The sequence below is a fragment of the Python bivittatus genome, unplaced genomic scaffold (assembly GCF_059951505.1).
Source record: "Python bivittatus isolate LINGU-HERP-01145 unplaced genomic scaffold, Pbiv_v1 ctg000330_np1212, whole genome shotgun sequence".
NCBI lineage: Eukaryota > Metazoa > Chordata > Lepidosauria > Squamata > Pythonidae > Python > Python bivittatus.
Window position 1 is genome coordinate 5,747,875 of NW_028277058.1, and position 27,322 is coordinate 5,775,196.

Genomic DNA, 27,322 nt, shown 5'->3' on the forward strand with positions numbered 1-27,322 from the left:
AATAGTGAAGGTCCTCAGATTCCTTGGTTTATTTTCCTTCTTCCCTGAGTACTTCAGGAGTACCCAGAGGGGTCACTATTTTCCCCCATCACCGTGGAAGACAATGCAGTAAAGAAGCAAAAAAGATGAAGGGAAGAAACTGGAGTGCCAATTTCCCTGTTCCTCCATCAGTCAGCCAGATTGCCCTTCCTTCCTCTCCCTTCCTCATCCACTGAAACTCTAGGGCAGCTAATATTGTGAAAGAACAGCAGCAGTGGGACCAGCGGCAGTGGGGAAAAGCCCTTAGAAGAATCTTTGAGGCGACTGACTATCTTTAAGCACCCCTGCTTTCTGGCCTGAAAATGGCTCTGGAGAGTTATTCGTTATATTACATCTTCCCCTGGGATTTCACTGAGGGCTTGGAAGCTGCAGACTGCTGGGGAGATCATCATACCATACAGAATGGGACTGTCTCAACCAGCTGGGAATTAAGATAAGACTGAGGATTCCAATTTTTCAACCCACCTTGAAAAAATGGCCAAACATTTTTTCCCACACCCTTTCTTTTCCATCAAACTGAATGAGAAGGATAAAATGCCATTTCAAACATAACTCCAAGAGATGAACAATGGGTTCAGTCTTTGACCAATACATCAATATGACACCAACCTCTATGACCATGATAAAATTGTGATTGCAATCAATTCAAATCAGAACAGATGGTTAACTAACCTCTTTCCTTAATGTACACTGTAGACATTAAACAACCAGAATGATAATGGGTTAGGCCTTAATCAAACAGCTAATGCTCAGCTCATTCAGAATTTCTCCACCTATGATACCAGAGAACCAAATGTTAGCATCTTTGGCTTAACATCTCCATCATTTGCTCATAAACACAGTTGGCTAGTTAGGATCTGAGCTGCAGTGTCAGGAAGCCCATCATGACTAAAAGGAAGAGTCCCATTGGTCCAGGAGAGCTGCTGGCCATGCTGCTGGCTGGGGTGCATTCAAGGCTTGTGATTGCCGAACTGGCCTGACTAAATGTTGCCGCACCTCCAATGGTAGCATCACAGACAGCCTGGGTAGTGCAGCCCTTCATGGCAACTTCTGTAGATGTTTCTTCTGGTGTTCAAAAAGACAGAAAAGAAGAGTAACCACATGGGGGCAACAGATACTCATCAATCCATTTCTTCAAAGCTAAAGAAATAGTCTACCACCCACTTCTCCCAGATGTCTTTCCTTCTCAGAAAGAACCAATTTGCTGCATTAGTTGCTTGTATTTTGATATGATGATTGATATCCTGCCTTTAATTTAAAGATAGTCAACAATATAATCCTGTGCAACCTAAACAGAAAGTGGTGTAATAAAGGAGGATAATAAAACAAAGCTTTTTACAGACAGCAAAATCAATAAAATGGACTGACTAGGACCCAGTATCAACCGTGTTGCCTTGGCTAATTCATTTTGCTTCTTAAAACTCAGAACTTTTCTCATAAAGTAGCTGAATGGTGCAGTGGGCCTAAAACCTATTTGGAAACTTGCCAGCCATTTCTTCTATTTGCCTGTAGAGTAAGAATTCTTTGTTCCTCCTTTGCTCCCACAGATTTTGGACCTCTTTTGATGGGCACTGACATACTTTTTAGGTAGATAGCAACAGTGTCTAGAGTAGGTGCAGAAAATTGGGTTTAGTGGCCTTTTTCTTTCACATCTAATATTGAAGTGTCATGGGAAATAGAAAGGGCGATCAGAAGGACACTGCTGAGTGCCAAGTCAGGAGAACTCAAAACTGGCTGGGCAATTTGTCTACTACAACTTATCTTGCCTTTCCCCAAGGGCCTCAAGGTGGAGCAGATACTCTTCCCTTTCCCATCTTATCCTTACAACCAAATCAGGTAAGTTAGGCTGGGATGTGGTGTTTGGTTAAAATCAGCAAGTGAACTTTAAGGCTGAGTAGAGATATGAATTAAGGTCTCCACCGTTCTAATCCACCATGCTAACTTCTACACTTAGCTACTCTAAGAAACAGATTCTTTGCCCTCCATTTGAAATGCAGCCCTGGTATATTCAATGAACGTTCTATCTACTGCAGCAAGTCAAAAGCAACATTTCTTTCAAGTTAAGCATGACTTCAGGGGAATGTCTATGTCATTTTCCCAGCAACATCATGGAAGCGGTTTGCCATTGCCTTCTTCTGAGATTGTTTTGACCCCTCTGCCATGTATTTTATAACCCTGGGATATTCTGAAGGTATCCAATCTAGATACTATCCATGTGTGATCCTGCTCAGCTTGTCAAGACAAGCCAAAGCTAGCTAGGTGCTGTCAAGTTTCTACTTGAAAAATTGAGAGATTGAGAGAGAAAGAGAGAGAGAGAGAAATTTCAAAGAGACAAAATACTTTATAAATATTGCACTAGAAAGAAATGTCCCAATTGTTTAAGGACCTAAGACCTCTGCTATATAAATGTACATTCTATGTACCTGCTGAAAGCTTTCTCATCTATTTTACTGGTGACATTTGACTGGCAGCAACATTCCTTTGTTCACATGTATTGGATCCTAATGCAAGAAAAAGAAAAAGCCATACCCCCCCCAACACACATGCGGCATAAGATCTGAATGCATCTGTATCTCTGAATCAGCACAACAAACATTCATTTCTGCCCATTATGTTCCTATAAGTACCTTGCAAATTTGTTCATAGTTCAGATTCCAGATAAATAGCTTAAAGAATGAATTCTAGCTTAAGATTGCAGATGCCTGCACAATGTTGTGAGCTACTGATGTGGTTCTTCACATCTAGCTTTGCTAGATTTGTGCTGGGCTCCATGCTCCTTTGGGAAATACACTTAAAAAAAAAAACCTAAGGTGTTTCATGCATCTTCTAATTATATGTCTCCAAACAAGTTTTACTGCTAATCTTTCAAGGAAACTGACAATGCCTGAATCAGTCCACACCATTATTTGCCTGTTGGATCTCTCCTTGGCTTGGCATATAAGGGCCTTCAAGGACTATGTCTTGCCAATGATTCCTGAGATTAACACTGTGACAGCCAGAGTTCCCTGCTTCATAACCATCCCTGGATCTGATGAGTTTAAAAAATATTGGCTGGTATTTATTATCATATGTATAGTCAAGCTGATGGAGAAGGCAGTGATGCAGCAGCCCCAGGAATTCTCATTGGAAATTGATTATCTAAATAATTTCCAGTCTGGGTTCAGACATGGATTTTGCTCAGAGACAGCCTCATTGCCCTGATAGATGCTCTGTGTCAAGAGAGAGACAGGGAATATAACTAGATCTCTTGGTGACTTTTAATACTGTTGACCGCAGCAGCCAACTGGAGTAGCTAAGATAGCAGGAGGCAATTTAGTGAAATTCAGCAAACTCTTTAATTACTTGAAAACTTTTTGCCTGAAATGGCTGTAGCATAGGTATTTGGATAAGTTTCACAAGATACAACAGCCACTGTTTGATATCTTCCGTGCCTTGCATAAAGTTCTCTGTATACTTTTCATTTAAAAGAAATTGATGTTTTCTGATATGAAGTCCATTATCAAACCCCATAAGAACCCAAATAAAATGCTGAATGAATAATTGAATAGATTACCAAAGTGTATGTATCCGGCCAAATCAATGCACTGAGACTCAGATCCAACGCAGTCAACACTATCATCCTTACAAGAATCAGGAAATGAAGCATAGCAGGCCGGGCACCGAAGACCATTCACCTTGGTATCTAACTCTGGCACTGGATAAATAGAAAATTTTTGGAAACTATACCAAACAGCATAATTAAATAAGACAGTGGCATATCTATGGGCTAAATATTCTTGGAGGGGGAGGGAAATTACCCTGTTTTGAGCTCCAAATGAGTTGTTCCAATTAGTCAGTCAGTTCATGGGACATTACAGAAGATAAAACAATTTTGCACCTTGTTCTATCTTTACCAGGGTTTTTTTTTTTCCACTCACAATAGAGGTAAACACAGGCTAAGCATTTAAAAAACATTCATGTTCCTCATCAATAATAATTCTTGTGTTTATTGCAGCAACTTTCTTGTCCCTGAGAATTGAGCTCAATGAATGAATGTAAGAATGTTTTTTTTATAAAGAATCTGTTTGACTGCTTAAATTGATAACTTTAGGCTATTTTATTTTAGACTGTTCACTGAATTATTTTAAATGTGCACAAGGCAAATTACTCATTTTTAAAAAATATATTGTTATCTGTATCTTGGGAGTTATTTTAATGTCCTTTTTATGCTGTTTCTGCTTTCACCATAATCCTGAAAAAGAAATAGGTTTTCTGAAACTTTTTTAACGGTTCTTGGAATTCCTGCCTCTCTTTTGTTTACTTCACTGTTAGCACTTCTCCTCCATTGTTCCAACCTTGCCAGAAGGGCACTGAGCCCCAAAGGCGGGTTTCCATCTCAGAACAGTGTTGTCAGAACACTTCCAAAGAGATTGGAATAGCTATTTCCAGATTAAAACATTTTGCACCTCATTTATCTGCTTCACCTGCTAAGATGGAGATGGAAGGACATGGCACCTTGAGAATGACGACGTCACTTTTTACATTAAGTACAGATTTTAGATTGAACAATGATCCTACCAAAAATGTACAATTAAGTTTAGATTATAAACACAAGCCAACAACATGTGTCTGGGTGAGCTGATCACCTGGGGTTAAAATGGATAATATGGAAATGATGTGTCGTCCTTTATTTTTTGAATTTATTTAATCAGAAGTACACCTGCTCCGATTTGGATCAGGGCCATTCCTTGTGGAGCGTGGGAGGACTAAATCTTCACCTCTGACTTCTTCCTTCTTACCTGGCTGGGTTTTTTTTTTTTAACTCACCCTATTTTTTTTTAGCCTGGACTTAACTTGGTCATTCTGCTTTTAATAAAAGCTCACTGAGTGAAATCATTTGTACAAAAGCACAAGACAGTAAAGCTCAGAATGAATACCTACATTTGACTGGAAAATCTGTATTGCAGGCATCGTCCTTACAGCAAAAAACACTGGTCCTTGATCTTCCTTTTTTACCCAGATTAATATGAGCAGAGCCCCCTTCACAGACGCTTGATGGAACACAGTTCTTAACAATCCCCTGAGCCTGAAGTTCTTCTGCAGGGAGGAAAATAAATGGACATTTCTTGCAGATAGTGAGGACATGCTGCCATGAAAAGTGGCAAAACCTATTTAAAATTACAGTAAATAGAAAGAGTAGCACCTGTTCCCATAACTTGCTTAACCTTGACAACCACTAACCAGGTAACAGATCTTTACTGGTGACTGTGGCATCCCACAACCATTAACTAGTTCAATGGTCATAATCTGGGGATACAGAGTCTCCACCACCCATGACTCATTGCATCAGTAGTGGCACAACTTCACAACATCCCTAGCCTGTTCGCCATTGGCCATGTGGGCAGGGATGCAGCAGTGGGCAGAGCTTGGTTGCTGCAGCCACCCCATGTTCGGGATGAGTGTTTTGTCATTGGCTGCTCACATTCTCCGCTGTTCTTTCTCCCCAGGAATTTTTCTTGGAGAACTAAAGCCGTGAGCATCCTCAGGAACATGCTGCTTTCCTCAAAAGCAACATTGTGGCATTGTTGCCACAAGGTCCACCCGTTTTGTACATGTGTGACCCCCATGATGCACATACCAAAGGGGCTGGGCTTGAATCATGAGGATGCAATGCTGATTTGATCATTCTGTCCCCTCTTGACCTCCTGCAAATGCCTCTGGTAAGGTATGCAATAGAAGTGAACTACTGGGTTTACATGTTCCAACAACCATGACTGAGTGGGTGGAGTTAGTTTAATCCTATGTATGAGTGGGGTTTGTTTAAGGCTAGATATAGTTTCCTAGTGTTGGAGTCCCCACAACACATTACTCCCCTCCTGTACCCAGTTCACCAGGTGAGCTAGGAATTCTCACTGGTGGAATTCACACTGCTAACAATGTAAATGTTAAAACATCATTATAAATTATTTCTACTGCTGCTACAACTATTACTGTTATTCTTCACTTTCCAGCCAATTATACCGATAAAACAGATTGTAGAATAACAATAACAAACTCAAGCATGCAAAACTGCCCAGAGTCACTGGGAATCAGGTGGCATATAAATTGAAATAATAATAATAATAATAATAATAATAATAATAATAATAATAATAATAATAATAATACAAGTGAAACAGGTGAACAAATAAAGTAATAAATGCCTTTACAAAAGAACCTTTATCCTCCTGGATACCTGACTCTCTCCAGGCAAAGCGCATAATAGAAAATACGTCTCAACCTAGAAGTCCCATTGTAGTTTCATAGAATCATAGTTGGACGGGGCCACGTAGTACGACTACCAGAACAGGGCTGCAAAACTCTAGATGGCCCCTAGATGATGGGAATATGGCTAAAGTTTTATTGCCTGAGTGGCTAGCTGGATTTCTGCAGCTCAATTCTGGTAGACCTATACAGTATTTATGTCACTGAGTCCAACTCCCTTCCCCATGCAGGAATCTGAATTAAAGTATCCATGGCAGGTTGCTGTATGACTTCTGTCTGAAGGGTCACCCATAATCTCTCTCTAGTTGTTTTTCATTTTCAAACTGGTTCCATTTTCAAACAATTTTTATCGTTAGGAGTTTTTTTTTCTAACATGCAATCAGTATTTGTCTTGCTATTATTAGACAGCCACGTGCAATTTTCCCATTGGTGAAAAAACTTAATAAGGGGCCTCCAATCTTCAAAGGAGCAGAACTCAAAAGATTTGAACACTCTGAAATGCACACTTCAGTTATAAAGGAAAACCCACTTTCCAATGTTACTTACCCAATTCACTCTCGAATGCAGTGATACCACAAAAATCATGTCCTGGAGGACATACTTTTATATTACCGGAACAGTTGTGACCCTGACCTATGCAAACTTCACATTTCAGAGCAATACCTGGAGAACAGACAAAGAGAGAAAACGTGTGGTCATTTTTATCTACCTGTTTAATTTTTGGAAGAGAAATTATTAAACTTCCATAGTTCTAAGGTCTGAAATGTCCCCTTAGGCTTCATAACCAAAAATACAACTTGCCTATAACAACTCAAAGATAATTCCCAGTGCTAACTCAGATGAGTTATGGGTCTGTATATAGCCATTTGTTTATATGAATTGTGAAAAAAAGCGGAGTGCAATAAGTCTGTAGTATTTGGGGCAATATTAAATGAGCCTCACGTACTTCATACAGATGGACTAATTATCTTGCAATGCTACTCTGGATTTTTGCCAGAGATCAGGGATAACTGGAAGCACATGACTGCTAAGATGCATAACTCGTTCATAAACCTGTTCACGAACCAGCTCAGCCTCATTTAGCAAAACATTTATCTGGTTTTGATCAAGGAATTATCAGTATGCTTATGCCACTTCACAGACTTGTTGCATTATATATACTCTTTCCTAAAATAATACAAATTTGCAAGAGAGTGGAATCCTGAGAACAGCTACCTTATATAGATCAGACACATTTGCACAAATAAATCTGTCATTCAGTGAGATGCCAGAAGGAGATTTCATAAAATGGGCACACAATTATCTTATTTGTTAATGATGTAGCTACAGAAATGCCTATATCTGAGCCTTTTAATACTAATGCAGTCTTTGGGGCAGCTAGATAACTGAAAACAAGTATGAGCTGCAAACAGAACTAATATTTGAAATAATAAAAATTGAGAGGGGTACAGCAGATAAAACAAAGCATTAGATTAAAACTTAGCCATTCAATTTAAAAAATGCCTGACCAAACAGGAAATTTTTGAGAGCCAGCAAAACACTGTAACAACAGAGTGCCATATAGCCTAGTGAAAACTGATTTATCAGATCCTGATGCAATGGAATTTGCATGCATAGAAAATCCATTCTGATCATTTGCACAGTGAAATCCTTATATGAGTGGCCCAAGTCATGTGATTCGTGTCTACTTACATCATCTGCGTAATGATGTCATTGCCCAGATTGTTTAAGTGACTTCAGTCGCATAATTTGTGCTGTTACAATTATGTGCCTTTCAATTTACTGGGTTTTGAGGAATGATGAACATCCCCTCCATTCAATTAGTCCATTAAAATGAGGTTTCACTGTATTCTAAACCTAGGAACATGAATCCTGTTGGGAATTCTCTTGTCCAATCCAAAAAGTCAGATCTTTATAGAAAAAGAAATCAACAACTCTTATTGTGTCAATCTTTCCAAGCATCTGCATGTGTGTACACACAGCACCCATAGAAAGGACACTGGACACTGGAAAGGCACCACAACTCTTCTCCCCCCACCATTTTATACTGCCATCACCGAAGAATGAGCTACTCACCGCTGGCTATCAGTGCTGAGAGTAGGCTAAAACTGAGGAAGGCCTGCATTGTTGCTGGAGGAGAACTGGGCTGAACTTCTAATGTGGCCAGCTTTTCAGCTGGGAGGTATACCTTCAATTACTACAAATGAAGGAGGAGTATCCCAAAGCATCCTTTCTCCTCAAGGCCACAATGGAGAGGAAGTTGTGCAACAAGGACATACCTCCTTACCAGCACAAGCCAGATCACTTCCAGTGCAAAAGCTGCTTTGGCTTCTGATAGGTGTTAAGGCATTGGTTTTAACTAAGAAAGTCCTAAAGGAGAAGGGCTCAAGAGATGTATGGGGCAGTTTCCTCCAGTCCTTGATTCGGTTAGACCTGTGAGTTCTACTCATGAGAGGATACTCCAGGTAGAAAAAGGAAGGTAAAAAAGTCAAGAGGGTCACCACAATTGCACAGTTGCACCCACCATTCTGACGTTTTTCAACCACCCCCTTGTAACACTCCTGCCAGATACTCTCAGTCCAGGAGCTGGGAGCTTGGAAGCAGGGCTTCTCCTCCATTGCTGCCCTCCAGAGTAAGCACCCCCCTCCCCCAATCCAGTTGGTTTCTATTATGCTTGTCTTCCAGAAAGCTGCTCAAACATGCTGTTAATATCTCTGCTTCGCCTGCCATCTGTTTGGCAGGATGCTGTTTGAATCCTATTATATCCTTAATTAGAATTAGGATGTGTTTTTATGGTTTTACTGTTTTGAGATGTGTGCTTGCAGCCATAGAAAAGTAATGAAAAATAAGCGAAAGAGAGAGCGAGCAATGATAGATTAGTTGTATTTTAACCCTGTCCAAAGGTGCCCTTCCCAGAGTATCTACCCAAGAAGCCTTTCAGGTAGGTGGACCTCACTTAACATGACTTAACAGGAACTTGGAGCTTGTTCTCATGAATCTCCATACCTTGAAAATGTCAGTGCCAGATCCATGAGTCTTTCTTCAGAGGAAACCTAGAGTGTTTCATAAAGTAAACTGTAAGGATACCAAGATCTGGTATGCACACTGCAGTAATCCATGGTTTGTTGGATAAATCACATTGGGCTGGGATTACACAGCATACTAAGCTAGGAATAATTGTTTAGAAAACCACAATGCAGGGTTCAACAGCAGTCTAAAATGTTTCTGATTCTGTTTTATTAATTGCAGTGTGATGTCACATTTGAATCCTACCGTTATGGCTGTTCTTTACACTCTTTTATTCAAACTAGTCAGATTCATAAACCATGGCTTAAATTAGTTTAAGTCAACCATAGTCAAGACCATAGTCAGTTTGTCTGGATTTAGACATAATGCTAAGCCACAGTTAGCCTGAAACAGAAGTTAAAAATGTATTTCTCAACATGAAATCCCATTCCAGTTTTGTCCTCCAGCATCCAAATATTGAGTGCAATTGTCTACAAAAGGAACACCTACATGTGAAGAGCTGCCGCTGCAGGGATGTCCATGGGAGGTGAATGTCAAAAAAGTCAAAATGGTGATCATGTGCTCAAAGCACCACTCCTTTTTTACCCCTGTATAAGTACAGGTAGTCCTTGGTTAACAACAACAATTGGGACTGTTGCTAAGCAACTTGGTCATTAAGTGAGACATCACATAACCACGATGGACTTACGACCTCATTTCCACCGCAGTCGTTAATTGAATCACCTGCAGTTGTGAAGTGAGACATCACATGACCACTACTTGCAATTTTATGCTGGCTGCTCCATTGACTCTGCTTGTCAGAAGCTGGCTGTGAAGCATGCAAATGGTGATCACGTGACCACAGGAGGCTGATGGTGGTAAACACTCACTGGTTGCAAAGTGCCTGAATCTTGGTCATACGACCATGGGGGCACTACAACAGTCATAAGCACAAGGACTGGTCATAAAGTTACTTTTTCAGTGTTGTCATAACTTCATTCAAAGCTCCTGTCATTCATCCCTAGCTCCTGCCCACCTAGCAGTTCAAAAGCATGCCATCTGCAAGTAGATAAATAGGTACTCCCATTTTGGTGGGAGGAAATGCTGGTGGTACTTTGCGTTGGGGACAGGAACCAGTTGCTGACCTGCCTAGATGCGATCATCAGGAAGATGCGATGCGACTAACAGAAGATCGGCAGAGGAAGAAAAAGCCCGGATGATCCGACTCCCCTGTGACTGCTGCTGGCCAAGTTTAGAAATTGTAGTAATTATTGTAATGTAGTAATGTAACTGTTAATATGTAATGTTGTACATCACCCAGAGTCACTCTGCTGTGTGAGATGGGCGGCTATATAAATATGAAAAATAAAAATAAATAAATAAACTTCAAATGGTCACTAAACAAGGCAGTCGTGAAGTGAGGACTACCTGTATAGGAACTCTATTCTTTGATATTGGCATTGTGGCTATCTTACCATAGATATGTCAGTACAAATGTGAAAATCTGGGTGTAAAGAACAATGAGTCACTCTAGCTTCCTTTCAAACTGACAGGCCCATGTAAACAATTTTTCCAAGCGTATGTCTCCACTGCCTCCCACATATCTCCTCTTTTCCTCAGTAGGAAATCTTGTCATCACCCGACATTCCAGCTTGGGCTCTTGCTCCAACACCATAACTTGTCCTTCCTCCCACAATGGCATTTTCTTCACTTCCTTTGCCCGTGGTCAAGATTTCAGGCTTCCGGGCAGGTGAACCTCTCAATTAAACACCATCCATAGTCTTTCATCAGAGTTGGGCTACACCTTTTTCACGTCACTGTGTTTGACTGCCTATCTGGAACTTTCAAAATCAAGATTGTGTTTACTTATTTTAATATGTTTGTTCAAAGCCAGGGCCAGACCAAGCAATGTTACTCCCTGAGGTGACACAGCAAAGGCTACCTAAATTATTCTGGCATTGGAGGCAAAAAATTCCACAAGCATCTCTCCTGAAGTCTGGCAGTAAAAATCCAACAAAAATAAGTGAATGACTAATAACACTAGTCATTAATAAACTCTGTTCCATCTCTCTGTGATGTCTCAGGTGTGAAGTACAGCTGGCTCAACTCTAGCATTGTAGGACATGGTTGGGTTTGCTTTCTTCTCTTACCTCTAGAGTTGAGTTTCTAAAATTGGATGTACTGGATCTTCAACAGTATGGGAATTGCATCCCCATCTAAACTTGGTACTTGGACAATCAGTTTCACAACAAATGTGGGGATATGAACTGCTTGAACAGAAATTACACAGAGATATTTGGTAGTTTGCTTGCTGGCATGTAACTTTTCCTGTTTGCAGCAGTATTAAGACAATATTTTTATTTTACATATAAATCTGTCCTCTTTTTTCTCCTAAAGTATTCTGTTTTTTCTCTCTCCCTTTTTCGTCTGCTCTTAAGAAACTATAAGCCAATTTCAATATGCATCCAACAAGCTAAAAATGAAAACAAACATTCATTCCCATTTGTTGCAGACCTGCCTAGACCTACAAAGAATCTCTCTTTGTAGCAGCCTTATTTGTTTATTACTTATAAATTAAAAGTATATTTCATCTTTCTGTTCAAACAATGTTCAAGGGATCTTAGACCAATAACAAAATACAAGTTGTAAAACATACTAAAACACACAGTTAAAATCAAATTAAAATCATTATTATTAAAATCAGTTTGGTTAACTCTCCGCCATGTAGCAAGTTTACTGTCACTGCCGCCAGATATCTAGCACAGCTTGAGCTCCCCAGTCAGCGGAAAGCATTCTCCTTAGCTCGTTGCCATGTTCTTCCTTCAGCAGTGCTGGATGGCAAATATAAAAAAATTCCACTAGCTGGAAGACTTTGCCCTTGTGATGCCAAGGAAGTAGAAGACATGGGCCATGTTCTCCTCCGCTGTATCTTTTACCAAGTCCCACAGAGTAAATTGCTTGCACCCCTGATCAGCAAGCAGCCTGGCCGTCAAGAATCAGATTATCTTCAAATGCTTCTCATGGATGACCGGCCTTACATTACAGTGCAGGTAGCCAGGTTCTGTGCGGTGGTAATAAAGATCCGTCATCATGGGATAGGAAGCTGCTGAAAGGTTTTCCAGTAATGGATTATAGCCAACTAGTATTTTAGTCTGCATTAACAGTTCCCAAAGAGTCCTGAAAATACTACTTCGAGAGTCTGGGGGCCTTGCTGAGTGGAATCGATTTTGGTAGGGGTGGACTAAGTAGGTGACCATGAAAAAACAGACAGAAGTATCACCAACACACTTCAATTTTAGATATTATCATTTTATTATCACCTTTATTTTAGTTAACGATCAATAATTGTAGGATATCATAATTTAAGGAGTAATAATTACACTACAGGATAGGCCGCTTGACCTCATGTATAAATGACATTTAGGTGGCCAAATTATAATTATGATATAGATTTTACTTGATATTATTATATCTAAGATTTTTAATTAGACATGTGCATTGTTAGTTGTACTGGTCTATGACTGTAATAAACTGATTGATTGATAGTTTGGTTAACAACTCAAACTTGATAAAGGAGATGGGAATTTATAAATTTCCTGATTACTGAGAGATCAGAGACAATCACACCACCTTGGGAAATGCATTCCGTATCCTGAAAGCCAGATAAGAGAAGGTCCTCTCTTGCACAGCAGATAGATGAGTTTCTGGCAATGAGAGGGATCTTCAAAGGATCTACTGCTGATCTATTTAACTGGCAGGTTCAGAGTAGGAAAGGTGGTCCCTCAGATATTTAGGCTGTTTGACTTTAAAGGAAAAACAAACACTAACACCTGAAATTCTACCCCATAAACAATTGGCAACTACTGCAAATTGAGGACAGGCATGATATGGTTAATGACTTGGCTGCTGCATTTTTCACCAATGGCAATATCAGAACAGTCTTCAAGGGCAGCTCCAGGCACAGCATCTCTTAATTAATTAATTAATTAATTTGTTTATTTATTTATTTATCAAATCTGTCACCGCCCATCTCGTGAAATGACTCTGGGCGGTTTACAACAAGATAAACATTCATTAAAATAAAACATAAAAACAACCCTAAAAATAATCTTGCAATAGTCAAAATAAGATTGAACTAAGACACAGATAACCATCACTAGATCCACCTGGCTTTTGAAGAGCTGCAGCTGGCACACTAGCCATAGTTGTGCAGATATACTTCTCAGCACAGCTGTGGCCACTGATGTCAGTAAGGATCAAATGATAGAATGTGTGGTATGATGCCATCATACGTTGCCAATAATGCAAATAATTTGCATGATGACATCATGACTGAGACTGCATTTTTGGATTTACTTTTCAGCATATGCTACAGAACTGCCATGCTGAGCTCAAAACCTATCATCATATCACTGGTTAAACCTTTGGATGTTTACTGATTAAATAAGTGTTAATTTACCATAGCCACAATGGAGATGTGAAAGAGAAAACATACTGAAGTAATAGTACTGCTCTACTCCAAGTTGGAAAGTCCTGCTTTCATAATGGTTTTGTTGCTGGGGTACGAGAGGAAGATGCTGGTATGATGACATAGCACAGTACCATAACATGAGGGAAAGTCGGAAAGTCAATCTACCGCTGTACAACATCTACAGATGTCACTTCTTTGAAGGGTTTATTTGGCATGATACTATAATTGGTCTTTCCTTTCCTTTCCTTTCCTTTCCTTTCCTTTCCTTTCCTTTCCTTTCCTTTCCTTTCCTTTCCTTTCCTTTCCTTTCCTTTCCTTTCCTTTCCTTTCCTTTCCTTTCCTTTCCTTCCCTTCCCTTCCCTTCTCTCTTTCTTCCATCAGTGTTGACTCCTGGTGACTGCTTGGACAACTCCCTGCAGTTCTTTTGGCAAGATTTTGGAAGTGGTTTGACATTTCCTCCTTCCTAGGGCTGAGAGAGAGTGACTGGCCCAATGTCATCCAACTGGCTTTGTGCCTAAGGCAGGACTAGAACTCATGGTCTCCCAGTTTCTAGGCTGGTGCTTTAATCATTACACCAAACCGCATCCCCATTACTAATTCCACAAAAAAAACTTCCCTTGTTGGTATTCCCAGGTTCATAGGTTTTTAATGGGCATTGATTTTTTACACACCCATTGTCTATCTTAGTGTTGGATCTAGGGAACACAATTGGGCCCTGCCACACGAAATATATATATATATTAGTAAGAATTCAACTTATTCTCATCTATCTTCAGTTTTCCATGGCATTGACTCTCCTTAGTCCTCATTCACCAGTTAGTTTTTAAAAATGTATTCTATTATATAAAAGTTTGAGGATTAAATGAGTAAAGCAACATTTCAAGATTTAAAACCAAAAACAAACAAACAAAAAACCCACCAAAAACAAAATGCAAAACTACTTGATCAAAAGCACAAGGACGATTTAAGACATGAATACAATTTGCTCTAGAATTGCTAAGGTTTATCAGAAATGGGTTGGTTTAAGATGCAGTACACTGTCTTGCAGGGATCTTTGGGGGTTGAAAAGGCCAAGATGGCCGCTATAACCATGAGATGGAAGCTCCACCCCTTTTTAAAATGCACGGTGCATTTAATACATATTAGAAAGGGGCAGGGCTTTCCTTGCATAGTTGCAGCCACTATTTTAATTTCTTTTTACCCCCCCCCCCTTGCAGACATCCATGTCCTGCCAAGTTTAGTAAAATTCCTAATAGCAAAACACAATATGAACTTGTGGGAACTGCCACCTTTATTTAAAGCATTTGTATCCTATAGCTCCCCAAATGGTTTATAGTGTCAGTGACATGAACAGCAAAGGATGCACAAAAGTAACTCCTAGAAATTGTGTTACGCAAGTGTTTTTTTGTTTATACCTATATAAACATTGCAACATTTGCGTATCATTTCAACATATATCTACCTCCCTCCCTCCCTAAGCCCCAAGAAGGCACCATATAAGTTTTATAAATCTTTTAAGAAAGTTTAATTATATGTTATAAAATATTATACAGCATAATACGGTAGTATTTTTACATGTGCTAAAGATATAGCACATTTTTATAGCCAAACAGTGCTAAAGCGTCTCAAGGAAATATTTGCACTTTGATTATGTGAACTGCAGAAATAGAATGTTATGTATTTTATTACACTTGAGAAGGCATTTTTGCGTTCCTTTCAGAATACATGATGCTTTTGCCCTCATTCATTGGTATGGGCTAGACATGTTCTGTTTTTTTCCCCATTAATATCCAAAACAAACCTTAGAATTGATCCGTCCTTTCTACTTTTAGTACAGTAAGACAACTCTTGCAAGGGGTCAGGGGTGGGGTGTGTGACTAAATCCCAGAGCAAGAGTAATAGCTGTTCCCTTGAGGTTACTGTAAATAGTAAGGGAGGAGTTTGCTGGAAACTTGGTTTTTTTCTGTTGAATTTTCCCTTGGAGCAGCAGCTGGCAATGGGGAAGGAAAGAATGGAATCTAAGCCTCCCCACCCCACAAGAGTTGTGGGGTGAAATCTTCTAGGACACAAGAAGAAATCTAGCCCATCCAGATCTCAAGGGGCAGTAACTTGAGTGGTATCATAGTTTGGTTTTATTCTGCATGGCTCAAATCAAGCCTCCCTCAGTTTCCTTCAACCTAGTTTTCTCTGAGACCTAATTGACTTTGTTCACTCTTCCTCTCTCAAAGATTAATCCTTTTATTTGCCAGATTCTCATGTGGTTTTTGCTTTGCTTTGTTTTGCTTTGCCTTCAAGTCAGTCGTGGCTCCTGGTGACTGCTTGGACAAGTCCCTGCAGGTTTCCTGGCAAGATTTTGGAAGTGGCTTGACATTGTCCCCTTCCTAGGACTGAGAGAGAGTGACTGCCCCAAGGTCGCCCAGCTGGCTTTGTGCCTAAGGCAGGGCTAGAACTCACGTTTTCCCAGTTTCTAGCCTGGTGCTTTTAAGCACTAAACCTTTGTGTTCTTAATAAACTCTATTATTTTTAAAAAATATTTTTGTGGCCTTATTTATTTAATTTGTATGGCCGCCCATCTTAACAAGTAACTCTGGGTGGTAAACAATCATACAATAAATTAAAACAAATTTCCATCATAGTACAAAAATTGAAATGCACACAGCAGCCGAGGAGAATGTTATAATCCATGGTTGTTAGCACAACCAGGAGACGGGACCCTTCACACACTGGGTGGTTCTGATCTTGTGACATTTGTTGGAGGCCTAAGCTTTACCAGCTTGACATCTAAGTGTGGGCTTAGTCTGGTGAAATCTCCTTTGTCTTCCTCTCTTCCCACAAAACTTCACCACCCACATTCACTTTAATGTGGGATGGGAATGAGGCTGGAGGAGGAGGAAAGTTTTGACAGATGGTTAGACCAGCAGGTTTAGCCATCTGTGAAAACTCAATCTGATTTGGTGCAAGTTTTTGTGGGTGCATTCAAAGGGAGCCAGTATCAGATGATGCTCAGGCTCCCTTTGAATGCATCTGTGCAAAACATTTGTATCAAACCAGAGCTGATCATCGGTGTCCATTCAGACATGGGCTTAGAACTGTTCTAGAAGGGAGCTAAACCCATGTTCAAAAACAGCCCAAACAGCAGCTCACATGCACCAAACCAGAGTTGCACCATGAAGCAGCAGAGAGCACTCTTTTTTTCTTCCTACTTCACTGTGCAATCCTTGAGCAGCCACTAATTTTTATTCAGGCTGATCTAGGTCACCAAATCAGTGCAGAGACTTGGTAGACACGAGGGAGAGGTCAGTTTGAAAGAACTGGTCTCTCCCATTGTCCAAAGTAGAATGGATCTGCAAGTTTCCCAGAAGTGATGAGGAGGGGTCATGCCCACACTTCTATAGGGGCTGAATTGACCCCACCCCTAGGAATCACCTGACTGTGACAGTGACCAAATGACTAGTGAAACGTATCAGATCACACCCACAGCAAAACTTTTGGGGCTTGTTGCCTGCTTTAAGAGGAAAAGCATTATCCCAAACAGCTAAGGATAAGTTCAAACTGCCTTAAGTATAAATTAAAGATGAAATGGAAGCAAAATTATGAGGATGTGGCAGAAAGAAAAGGTTGCCAAGGAATGTTTACCAAGGTTTTTCCCATGGTTAGTTGCAAATTGGGAAAGGCTTTAAATGAGCTATAAAACACCTGATATGGGAGTATTACAGGTGTTGATAAAAACATAGTAATTTGCTGCATTATTTTGATGTTTATCCACAGAAAGTAAATTACTGTCAGCTCCACTAGGTAGGCCAGATGAGGAAATCAACACCACAGGAAGACTTGAATTACCTTTATTGAGATAGACTGTAATAACAGTCTTGCAAGTCTGATTTGCTGTACTTCCTCCCATCCCCTTCTTATACCCCAGTGAATCAGGGAGGTGTCTGTCTCAGCTGGCTCCAAATGTTATCTGGTTGTTCTGAACTTTAAAAAATGCTTCAGACCCTTTTGGCTAGGCAACACCTTCTACATATGCCCATCAAGGTTATTTTCCTTACTCTCTACAATTACTCACCTAAAATCAGTCTTGTGACCAGTACAATGTTAAGTGACCAACCTAAACTAGTGTCATTTCAGTAGGCTATGAAGAGGATCAGCTTCAAATTACAGATCATGTATACTGGAATCCAGGTTCAAAAAAACAGATAGCAAAGAGATGAACATTAATCCATGTAATGCCTTATTATTATGTCTGTCAATAGAACTCACCAAAATGTCTGGCATAAAAACTGTAGCACTTTCTTGTAGGCCAGGAAAGGCTCAATGACTGGACAAGTCTGACAGGCAGGCTTTGTAAAATCTGGCGATGAGAGAAGAACAATGTGTTTTGTCTTGCATGATGCCTTGAATGACCATCAAGGTCTGGCATGAAAACAGTTGGCACCCAATTAGATCTCTGGGATTAACTAGATATTATGTGCAAACATACATTTAACAGCTCTGACACCTCTTCCTTCCTCTGGAAAAGCAGCTGGCTTTTAAGGCCTAACGCTGCTTCAGTGCTACAGCTGATGGACTGCAAATCAAATTTTGTAAATAATATCTTTTTTAACATTAAAAATTAAAATATCTTCCTCTCAAAGCTACAGATTTCTGCATAAATGATTGCCAGAACAGGCAGGATAGCAAACAAATTATTCTCAACCTACATATTTTCTACCTATGTGTCACTGGATTAAATTGTGCTTTTAATTAACAGCTTTATATGTATTGCCTCCTGCTCTCCCATAAGCTACAGAAGGTACAGGTTTGTATCCTTTGCTGAGAGAAGCAAGACACAAATTGTCATCATCTTGTAATTGATCACAGTCAAAAGTGCTTAACCAAGAGTGTCCCTGGCATTCCAGAACAGGAGAACATCAATCCCAAATCACAGCACACACTGTTGTGCAAGGTTGGGTGTAGCTGTTTGAAAAGCAGGTTGGATCTTCTCAACAAACCTGGTTTGGGATAGGGTCTTCTCTATGAAGTGCCCTAATTTTACGATTTAAAAAAAAAACAGGTTTTCACAATTGGGAAAAAAAGCACTCACTTCTTTAAAAATAGACATTTCTTTCCATTTTTCAGACCCCACCTCATGATTTCAGCACGTACACAGCTTTTCCCTATGATGCTCTTTCATAAAAGCTTTCTATATGTATTCCAAGTTTAAAGCATTTTGAGGACTTCAGTCTGTGGGTTCGTATGTTTGTCCTCAGCAGGTGGCAGCAACTCGCTTATCTTGGTTGATCTCAAAAGCTAAGCCAGGTTGGCTCAGGTTAATACCTGGATTAGGATCACCTGGAAATTTCTGGGCTAATGGCTAAACCGGGAAGTTGAGAAAAATATCTTGGAAGACCAAGGGTGGTGCTTCTTCATGACTACCAAGAAAAGGGCAGGAAAGCTATCATCATGCATCCAGCTGAATTAGAGTGTGCCTTTACCTTTTCATATCTATTTATACACATGTACACATTAAGAGATCTCTGTCTGCTTAATCTTTTCCTGTATTCTATTTGCTGATAATCATTTGCCTTATCTGGCTCTTCCATCCTACCTTTTTCTTTCACTGTTTCTATTTTAGCTTTCCTATTTTATCCTATCCCTGGAAACCTAGCTATTCTAGCATCAAATCTTGCCTTTTTAAATTACTTCTTCCCTGTTCCTATCCCCTACAGATTCACATTCTAACTTATTCATGTCTCTGGCAAGTGCAGCCTTCCCATTAATCAATAAATTGGCTAATTAAGTTCCTATTAATTTGTATGAGAGGGCTCAGCATATCTGATAGGAAAGCACTTGAGGGCTAGTTGTGCTCCAGATCTGCAGAAAGGTATTCTCATCCCAGCATAAATTGCTACCATATATTACATAGAACAAAATGTGCCAGAGGTTGCATGGAGTAATAATGTAACAGAAATAGCTTGCAGGAAATTGGCCATCTCATTTCTAGATTCTGAACAAAGCCTAGCGCAGTGCCAAAGGTATATAATACAAAAATGTCTCCAGTCATAATAGAATAGAATCACAGAGTTAGAAGCGGGGATTGAGGTCACTAAGTCTAGCCTTCTGCTCAGCTCATGAATCCAAATTAATACATCTCAGACAGATGGTCACATGGCCTCCACTTGAAGGACCCTAGACCACCATTAGCACCAGTGTTTCATTCGCTGTTAAGCATGTTGCAATCAATACATTGAGAACCATCTGTGGAACTTTATAAATGAAAATGGTTTTAAGCTGAGTTAGGCACTAATAAAGATTAATTCTTATCTTTGAAAATCAAATAAAAAGTTGGTGCTAATAGAACGTGACTTTAAAAGAAACAGTAAGCAGTATGTTCTTAGTACAGTCCAGTTGTCCAACTAGAATTCATTGATATAATATATATTTTAATTGATCAATAATGATTAAAGAGAGCTAGGCATGATCAACTTTAGATATATGTGCCTTTTTAAAGGATTATTGAAAGGAATCTGAGATCACTTCACTTTGGCATAAAATATGACTATTGTATACAACAAAATCCATTCTTGCTATTTTCTTGTTTATTTTACAGTAATGATAACTAAGGTAATTAAGGAAATTTCCATTTCAATCAAGAACATCAGTTAGAATTTGCTATCTCCAACTAATCTATCAATCTTATTGGTTCAGGTTTGCTTTCCCACCCCGACCCCCCATGCACTTCTGGGATGGGTTGAACTCAGCTTCCCATCAATAGTCATACTGCCTGGGGATAATGGAAATTGTGGTCTGAAAGATCTATAGAGCACCACAGCCAGTTCTGAGCATAATTTTTTTTAATATTATGCTTTTTGTTTTAATGATAAACAAGGCAGAATCAGAAATAAATTCACCTCTAGCCATTGTCAATGCTCCTTGGAGATTATGGGGATGGTACTCCAAAACACCTGGAGGCACCAGAATGAAGAATGCTACTTCAAACTTTCAACTCTCAGCAATGGATTTTGTTTTAATAATTCATAGCAAACTTTTAGCAGAAGAGGAGGAGCTTGAACTGAGAATACTGTAATAACTTTGGTAAGATACAAGGCAGGCCTAAGGGGAACTCCTCTGAAAAATAGAAAGCATATGGATCTAACCTCAAGACAAGCATTTAATCTGCTTGAAGACCAAATCTTAATGTTTCCAGCTTCCTTCCCATCACCTTTCTCTGTAAGGCACATATTTTGAATAGAAATTATCCATGACTTACATGTCCAAACAAACTGGTGCAAATAGGGTAAAAAAAGCCTTGTGAAAGGGTGGCAGCCAATCCCTATGAGATGTTCCCACCCAGCAGATTTCAGAATAACCTTGGCCAAGGTGGTGTGCCCCTTTAGGTTGGACAGTCTCATTTCTGCATAGGTGATGTCCCGGCATAGGTTCATTTCCTTAGGGATAGTTACACATTTGGTAGTCAATCCTATGTCCAAACTCACAGCTGGCCTCAGAGCAAGCACAAAAAGGAATGCAGCAGGAAACATTTTGTGTTGCTTCAAGTAGCAAAGACTTCTTGCAGGGCTGCCAAACCTTCACAGGCTGTTTATAAAAACTCCTTAGGGCCCACTATTGTCAATTACTTATGGAAGTGCTCAAGGCAAGTTGTATTTTACCTATTTCAGTGGCTGATGCAATGGATATAAAATACAGACTATGTTCTATAAACCAATAAGCCATGTGAGATTCAGAGGTTTGTGCTTTCAGGGGGCAGCTATCAGGAGTCAGTGTTCCACATATGATTGAAATGAGGATCACCATAAATGAGTTTTACTCCATGTGTGTGAATGTAAATTGAGACAGACTCCTGGAAGAGGGGAAGAGCAGACAAGCTGTCTCCTGGGGCTGGGCTTCTCTCTTTGGTTTCAGCCTTGGCTGGTTTAGCTGAAAATGCAGACAAGATGGATTGTTGAGAGAAAATGTTTTCTTTCTCCTAATTGCTTTGTGTCTTTTGCTTGAATTCCAAGACTTTTCTTGACAGGGTTAAGTGCTTCAAAAGAGACAGCTTTCTGGCAAAGGCATTCCTAATTTCATTTTTTTCCCATCATCATTCATTAGTTGTCAGAACAGTAGCGATCCTTGCTACAGCTATAGAAGATGCCAACAGCTTTTAATTTGTATTGAAGTTGTGGATATATGTGGAGCTTTATTGTCAAGGCATTCATGGATACATTTCCAGAATGTGTCCAGAAATGTGTATTCCAAAATATTGAATTGAAATTTAGGAACTTATTAACATTACATAGAAGTCTACTTCAAAAAGAATGAAAGCAAAATATAAATGAATGGTGAAATCCTTAAGGGTCTAAGATACTGTGCCAGTATTCCTGGAAATTCCCTTAAGATATCTTCTCCTATTACCTTTCACACTGGCTCTTTTTAAAGTTGGAATAAAATAATACCCAGGTAATGGGAAATGGATGAGAATGAGAAGTCTTCAGAACTTGAAGATTCATAACACACACACACACAACACACACTCCTCTCACCTTTCTCTGTGCTTCCAGTCCAAAGAAATTATATTAGCTGTTTCAGCCTTCTTACTCCTACTGCCTTAATTCCAAGCCAATGTTCTACAGAATATCAAGAACACACCACCCTAGACAGAAGGTTAGGTATGGGTTGTTTTAGTTATAATGGTTTTAAACTTCTGATCACTGCCTAGAAGGAAAGATGCTTGGCATTTACAACTACCCCAGTGGCACCTTCCAATCACATAATCATTAAAGCTATAAGAATGGGGTGACCACATTTCCAAAGATAAAAACCTGGACATATTATTATGCATAATGCATATATTTACTGTATTAATGTTACTTTCCAGGAGTTGTGGGGGCAAAAAAAACAGAGGGAAAAGAAGCACTGGAAGTTAATGTTTGGAAAGACTACTCTATAACAAAGCAGCCTTTAGTATTTCCTAACATTTGCTGTCCCTTACTGGGCTGTTACGAGGGGTGTGCACAATGTTTTCCCAATCAAACCAAAATAGTGGATAACCAACCTTCTCTGTCAGTGAAGAAATGGCAAATAGGACAGATCTTGTCTTCCATCTCCATCTCCCATTCCACCATGAGGTCCCCCCAACTTTGGTGAATAAAGGGAACGGAGGCACTATCAAGTGAGTCTAACTACCTGAGGCCACTTCTATGAAAATGGCTTCCCATGCTGCTTATTCTATCTCAAGTTGCAAATGCAGAAATAGTTTCCCAGTGCTGCTGCTCATTCAGGGCAAGCTCCTCTTGTTTTTGCTAGCCTCAGCGGGCTTCTGGAAACTGGACATTTTCCTGGTTTACAGGACTTAGGCTGACATCTCCACCTCCTGGCAAAGAGTGACTGACTCAAAGTCCTCAAGAGCTTCATGGTCAATAGGGCTTTGAACCTGAGTCTTCTTGAACCTGGTCTAAGACTTAACCATTAAATTACAGTATTCCTTGCTCTCAGCATTTTAGAAAGAAATTCAAAAGGCATCTTGAGTAATAACTTTACAGTTCTTTTGCTGTTTTCATATGCCTTCTATGAATAACTAATAATTTATTAGTTGTTGTAAACAAACATATGAAACAATTAGGCAATACTGATGTTCATTATCTTGGTATTGTTCATGGAAAGGCAAATAAATGTTATTTAATTGAATGAAATAATTGAGATTATTCCTCGAATGAGAGGCCTCATTTCCACTTCCAAGAACAAGTAGAGAATAGTTAGGCCCGTCTCTCCCCTCCAATCCTGCATTTCTCTTTCTAACTTTTATAAAAGGACTCAATCAGAATTCTTCCTATTCCATATCTGAACTCAAAAATTGTCATAAACAACTACAAAAATAGTCCTTTATTAATTGATAGCATGATTGACAAGGTAGTCATGAAATATCCCTTAGAGTCCTCTGTTCTGACAGCAGAAGTTTGAAGCCCTAGGAAAATGTTATTGCAAGGAATATGAAGGAATGTATACATATGAACTCCAAGGCTGACCTAAACATTACCCAGGTCTTGATATGACACAACAGGGCCACCTAAAGCAACTGGCAAAGTTGCCCTTGTGATACTTTTGTGTTTCTTCCCACAAAAGCCTCTCCCACATTATCCTTTTTCTGCAAAGCCACAACAGGTAAAATTTTGCCTAGGCTTTTATCGTGCAACTACAGGGCTGTTAGGAATGTGGCTTCAGCAACTAGCTAATTTTCTGATTAGCCAGACTCAGGACATTAAAATCCAAACACGAACACCCCAGAGCATAAAAAAATCACACCTGAAGATCCCCATGTAGGAAAAACGTACAAAGGAAAGAAGAGTTGAAGTCCTATCCTGGGCTTTGAATGATGACGTGGATGCACCACATCAGGAGAAGCTGAAAAAGCTAGGACACAAATGACATTTCCTTTTTCTTTTATTTGCATTTAAATTGAGATTAAATTTGTATGATCTTGATATAATTCCTCCTTATGTATTCAGTAATTTTACTTTGTAGCACAATATGTATTATATTATAATTCATACTGTAAGGTGTACATTGTAATAATTATAACCACCTTTGGAAGGTTTCAGGATATCTGGGGCCTGAAGTTGTTTATCTTTAATATAAAGCCATATATTTCCGAAACACATGGATCTCCAGAGAATAGGAGCACCTCTCTTTCCGGGACATGACTGACTGTATCTGATCACACCCTTTTCCTCCAACGTGTTTGACCTGACCTCTGATTTTTCACCGTGAAGATATACAGGCTGAGCAGCCACCGCTTCATCCATGTACAAGTGGGTTGGCACTGGGTGGTTTTTTTTTTTTTTACATTAAAGCTATTGAAACATATTGTTTGGATTTGGATTTCCTTTCCTCACACCTCTAATGCCAAATTTAAATTAGGGCATATAAACTTGTTCAAGGAAATGACATGTAAATTGCTACAGCCCTCTGATGGATGACAGCAGTATGCGTTTGTAAAATAAAAAGAAAACGTAAGGGTCTGTCAAATCCCAGGCAGGCTGGGTGCAAGAGGAGAGAATTAAGAAATTGCAACATTAAAAAAAGGAACCCTGTGTGTGTGTGTGTGTGTGTGTGTGTGTGTGAGAGAGAGAGTCAAGAAACTACAAGAGTGTTTCCACACTGTCATTACAATAACATGCATTATCTCTTTTTCCACTCCTGACAGCCGTTAGCTGAGGCAAATGTGCAGTTTATTCAGGAGTTATTTCTACTGATTTTCATAAACATGCCCTCAAGCTTGCATCTTCCTTCTCCTTTAAATAATCTGTGTCCCATTGATGGTTGTATTTCTATTTTTTATTACCTGAATGGTAGCCCTACTCTGTCACATTTTCTCTGTGCACCTCTTACTATAAAAAAGTTGCTGGGAACAGTTTTTCATTAGCGATAAACAGTTAATGGCTAGAACAGAGCCACTGCACAAAGACCATAATAAAGACACGCTTACTTATCAAAAGTTGTTGTGGAGGCATAATTGGTGAAGGATTCCCCGCAATGCTATCTTGAGCTGTCAAAGTCAGGACAGACACAAATTAATACATTCAATCCTGAAAACTGGTTGTGAAGTCTTTCTATAACCACTAGGTGGGTATCTATAATTCTTAACCAGGCCTCATCTACTATAATGGAGCAACATCAAAATACAATTTTCACAAACTCACAGCTACCATCAGCCACAGAAACGGATGTGTGTTTCAGTCTTCCAATCCAACCCACCAGGAGTTACATGTTTTGTTAGCAGTGTACATGGATATAAGCAAATCACTGCTCCTACGGCTTAGGGGCATCAACAAACCCCTCCCATGATTCTTCTAAAGCAGTTAATGCAACAATCAGGAATTCCAAGCCAATACTGAGAATCCATTAGGGCTGTGCTTGCTTCAAAAAGGATGGGAAGGAGTGTTTGAGACCTTGTGCAAACATATCACCTCTCTGCTATTCCATAATGCAACCTGGCTTTTTTCAGTATATTGCATACACTTGAATTTGAATGAATTTCTTAAAACATTGGCATCTTTTTTTTTTGCAGGCTTAAATGGAAGACTGGAAGAACAGTAGAAGCCCAAAGGAGGTCAGGCTATTTTAATGAAAAAACACAAAGATGTTGCCCCCTTGCAAATTGCAAAGCATTTCCTCTCAATCATTTTAAATGTGCCCAGCTCTGAAAGGCACGCTTTTAATGTCTGAGAAAAGGCCCTCCTTGTAACCATAAATGACAAGATTTCAACTAAGACAAATACCCAGAACAAAGTTGCGAAAAAACCTTCATATAGCTCACAATACAGTATTATATACAAGTATCTATTTTTATGCACAAGGTACAAGTGGAGACTTGTATCATCATTTATGGATACCTGTGTTTGATCTGCAAAATGTATTGAGCGGTTTTCAAATTGCACTAAAGGGAAGACCAAGAGTGAAGAGTATTTGATTATTACAGCAGCTCTGGGGCGGACATGGATTTAATAATATGCTATATGTACAAAACTTCAAGATGCATATCAAAATGACTGAAAAATAGTAAATCCCAAAAAGGCCAAGAGAGATAGGAGCAATTGGATCAATTATTCTGCATCAGGCCAGATCAAGAGTACAAACTTACTTTGTTTCTCAATTTCATTTGCTTTGTCCCTGAAAGGACCCAGTGACAATAATATGGTTTCCAGGCCTGGAAATTAAGTACATTAGTGGCTAATTGGGAGGACCACTTCATGTGCTAATAAACTAGCACTTAGCCATTTATGCACCAGAATGGTTACCTGGCAACAGTCCGAAAACATGTATGCCTATATGAAAGTGTCCTTCATCAAAAGTAACTCATTTCTAGCACATCATCCTTCAATATTTGCTTCCACAAATAAATTGTGGGTTTTATAAGATGTTTTGGGAGAAAGTGCATAAACTATGTCTGAAATATTTGCCAGAGTTAAGACAAAGAGGTAACTAGATTGGATACAAAGGATAGATGGTTGCCTAAGGGAAGGCAAGCAAAACATCTGGCAGGTCTTTGATCTTCCATCTTCTCTCAATCTTCAAAGGACTGTTAGGAATGAAAATTATTTCGAGGGAAAAAAAAAACTTTTCTCCCTTGCTGTTAAAAGGACTAAGTTTTCTTCAGACAGCATACCTTCCTGCTGGCGATTAAGTTACTGGAAGCGCATGCAGCGTGCCCATTCTCTTCACACCTAAAAACAGACAACTTGGATACAACATATATAAAAGCTGGCACTTCCTTACTCTGTGTCTCTGACAGGTGAGTTCTCCTTAGACAGACACCTGCCTAACCTGAGAGATCTTAGGGCTGCGCAAATCCTGACAACTAGAGGTCAGTACAGAGATCCAGAAAACCCCAACTTGGTGCTTCCATTTAGTCACCGTTCCCTAAATGAAACACCAGACATCTCCTTCCAGCCTGAACTACGGGTGGTACCCTAATAGGACTGTGCTGCACTTTGGAATTTTTTTTGCAGAAAGATGCAGCCACTCTTTGAAGAAGCTGCCTCTTTTCCAGGGATCATATCACATCACATGGTTGCAGTGTTTAAA

At 39.5% G+C, this 27,322-nt stretch overlaps 1 protein-coding gene across 1 annotated transcript; it reads right to left on the reverse strand.

Annotated features, from left to right (window-relative positions):
* Positions 1-889: 889 nt before the first annotated feature.
* On the reverse strand, positions 890-8,407 carry LOC103062945 (phospholipase A2 inhibitor and Ly6/PLAUR domain-containing protein-like). The gene is made up of 5 exons (XM_007431123.2): positions 8,359-8,407; positions 6,829-6,945; positions 4,960-5,115; positions 3,593-3,733; positions 890-1,104 (listed from the first exon to the last, which is right to left on the reverse strand). The coding sequence occupies exons 1-5, from the start codon at positions 8,405-8,407 to the stop codon at positions 890-892; spliced, it is 678 nt and encodes a 225-aa protein (XP_007431185.1).
* Between the last annotated feature and the right edge of the window lie 18,915 nt (positions 8,408-27,322).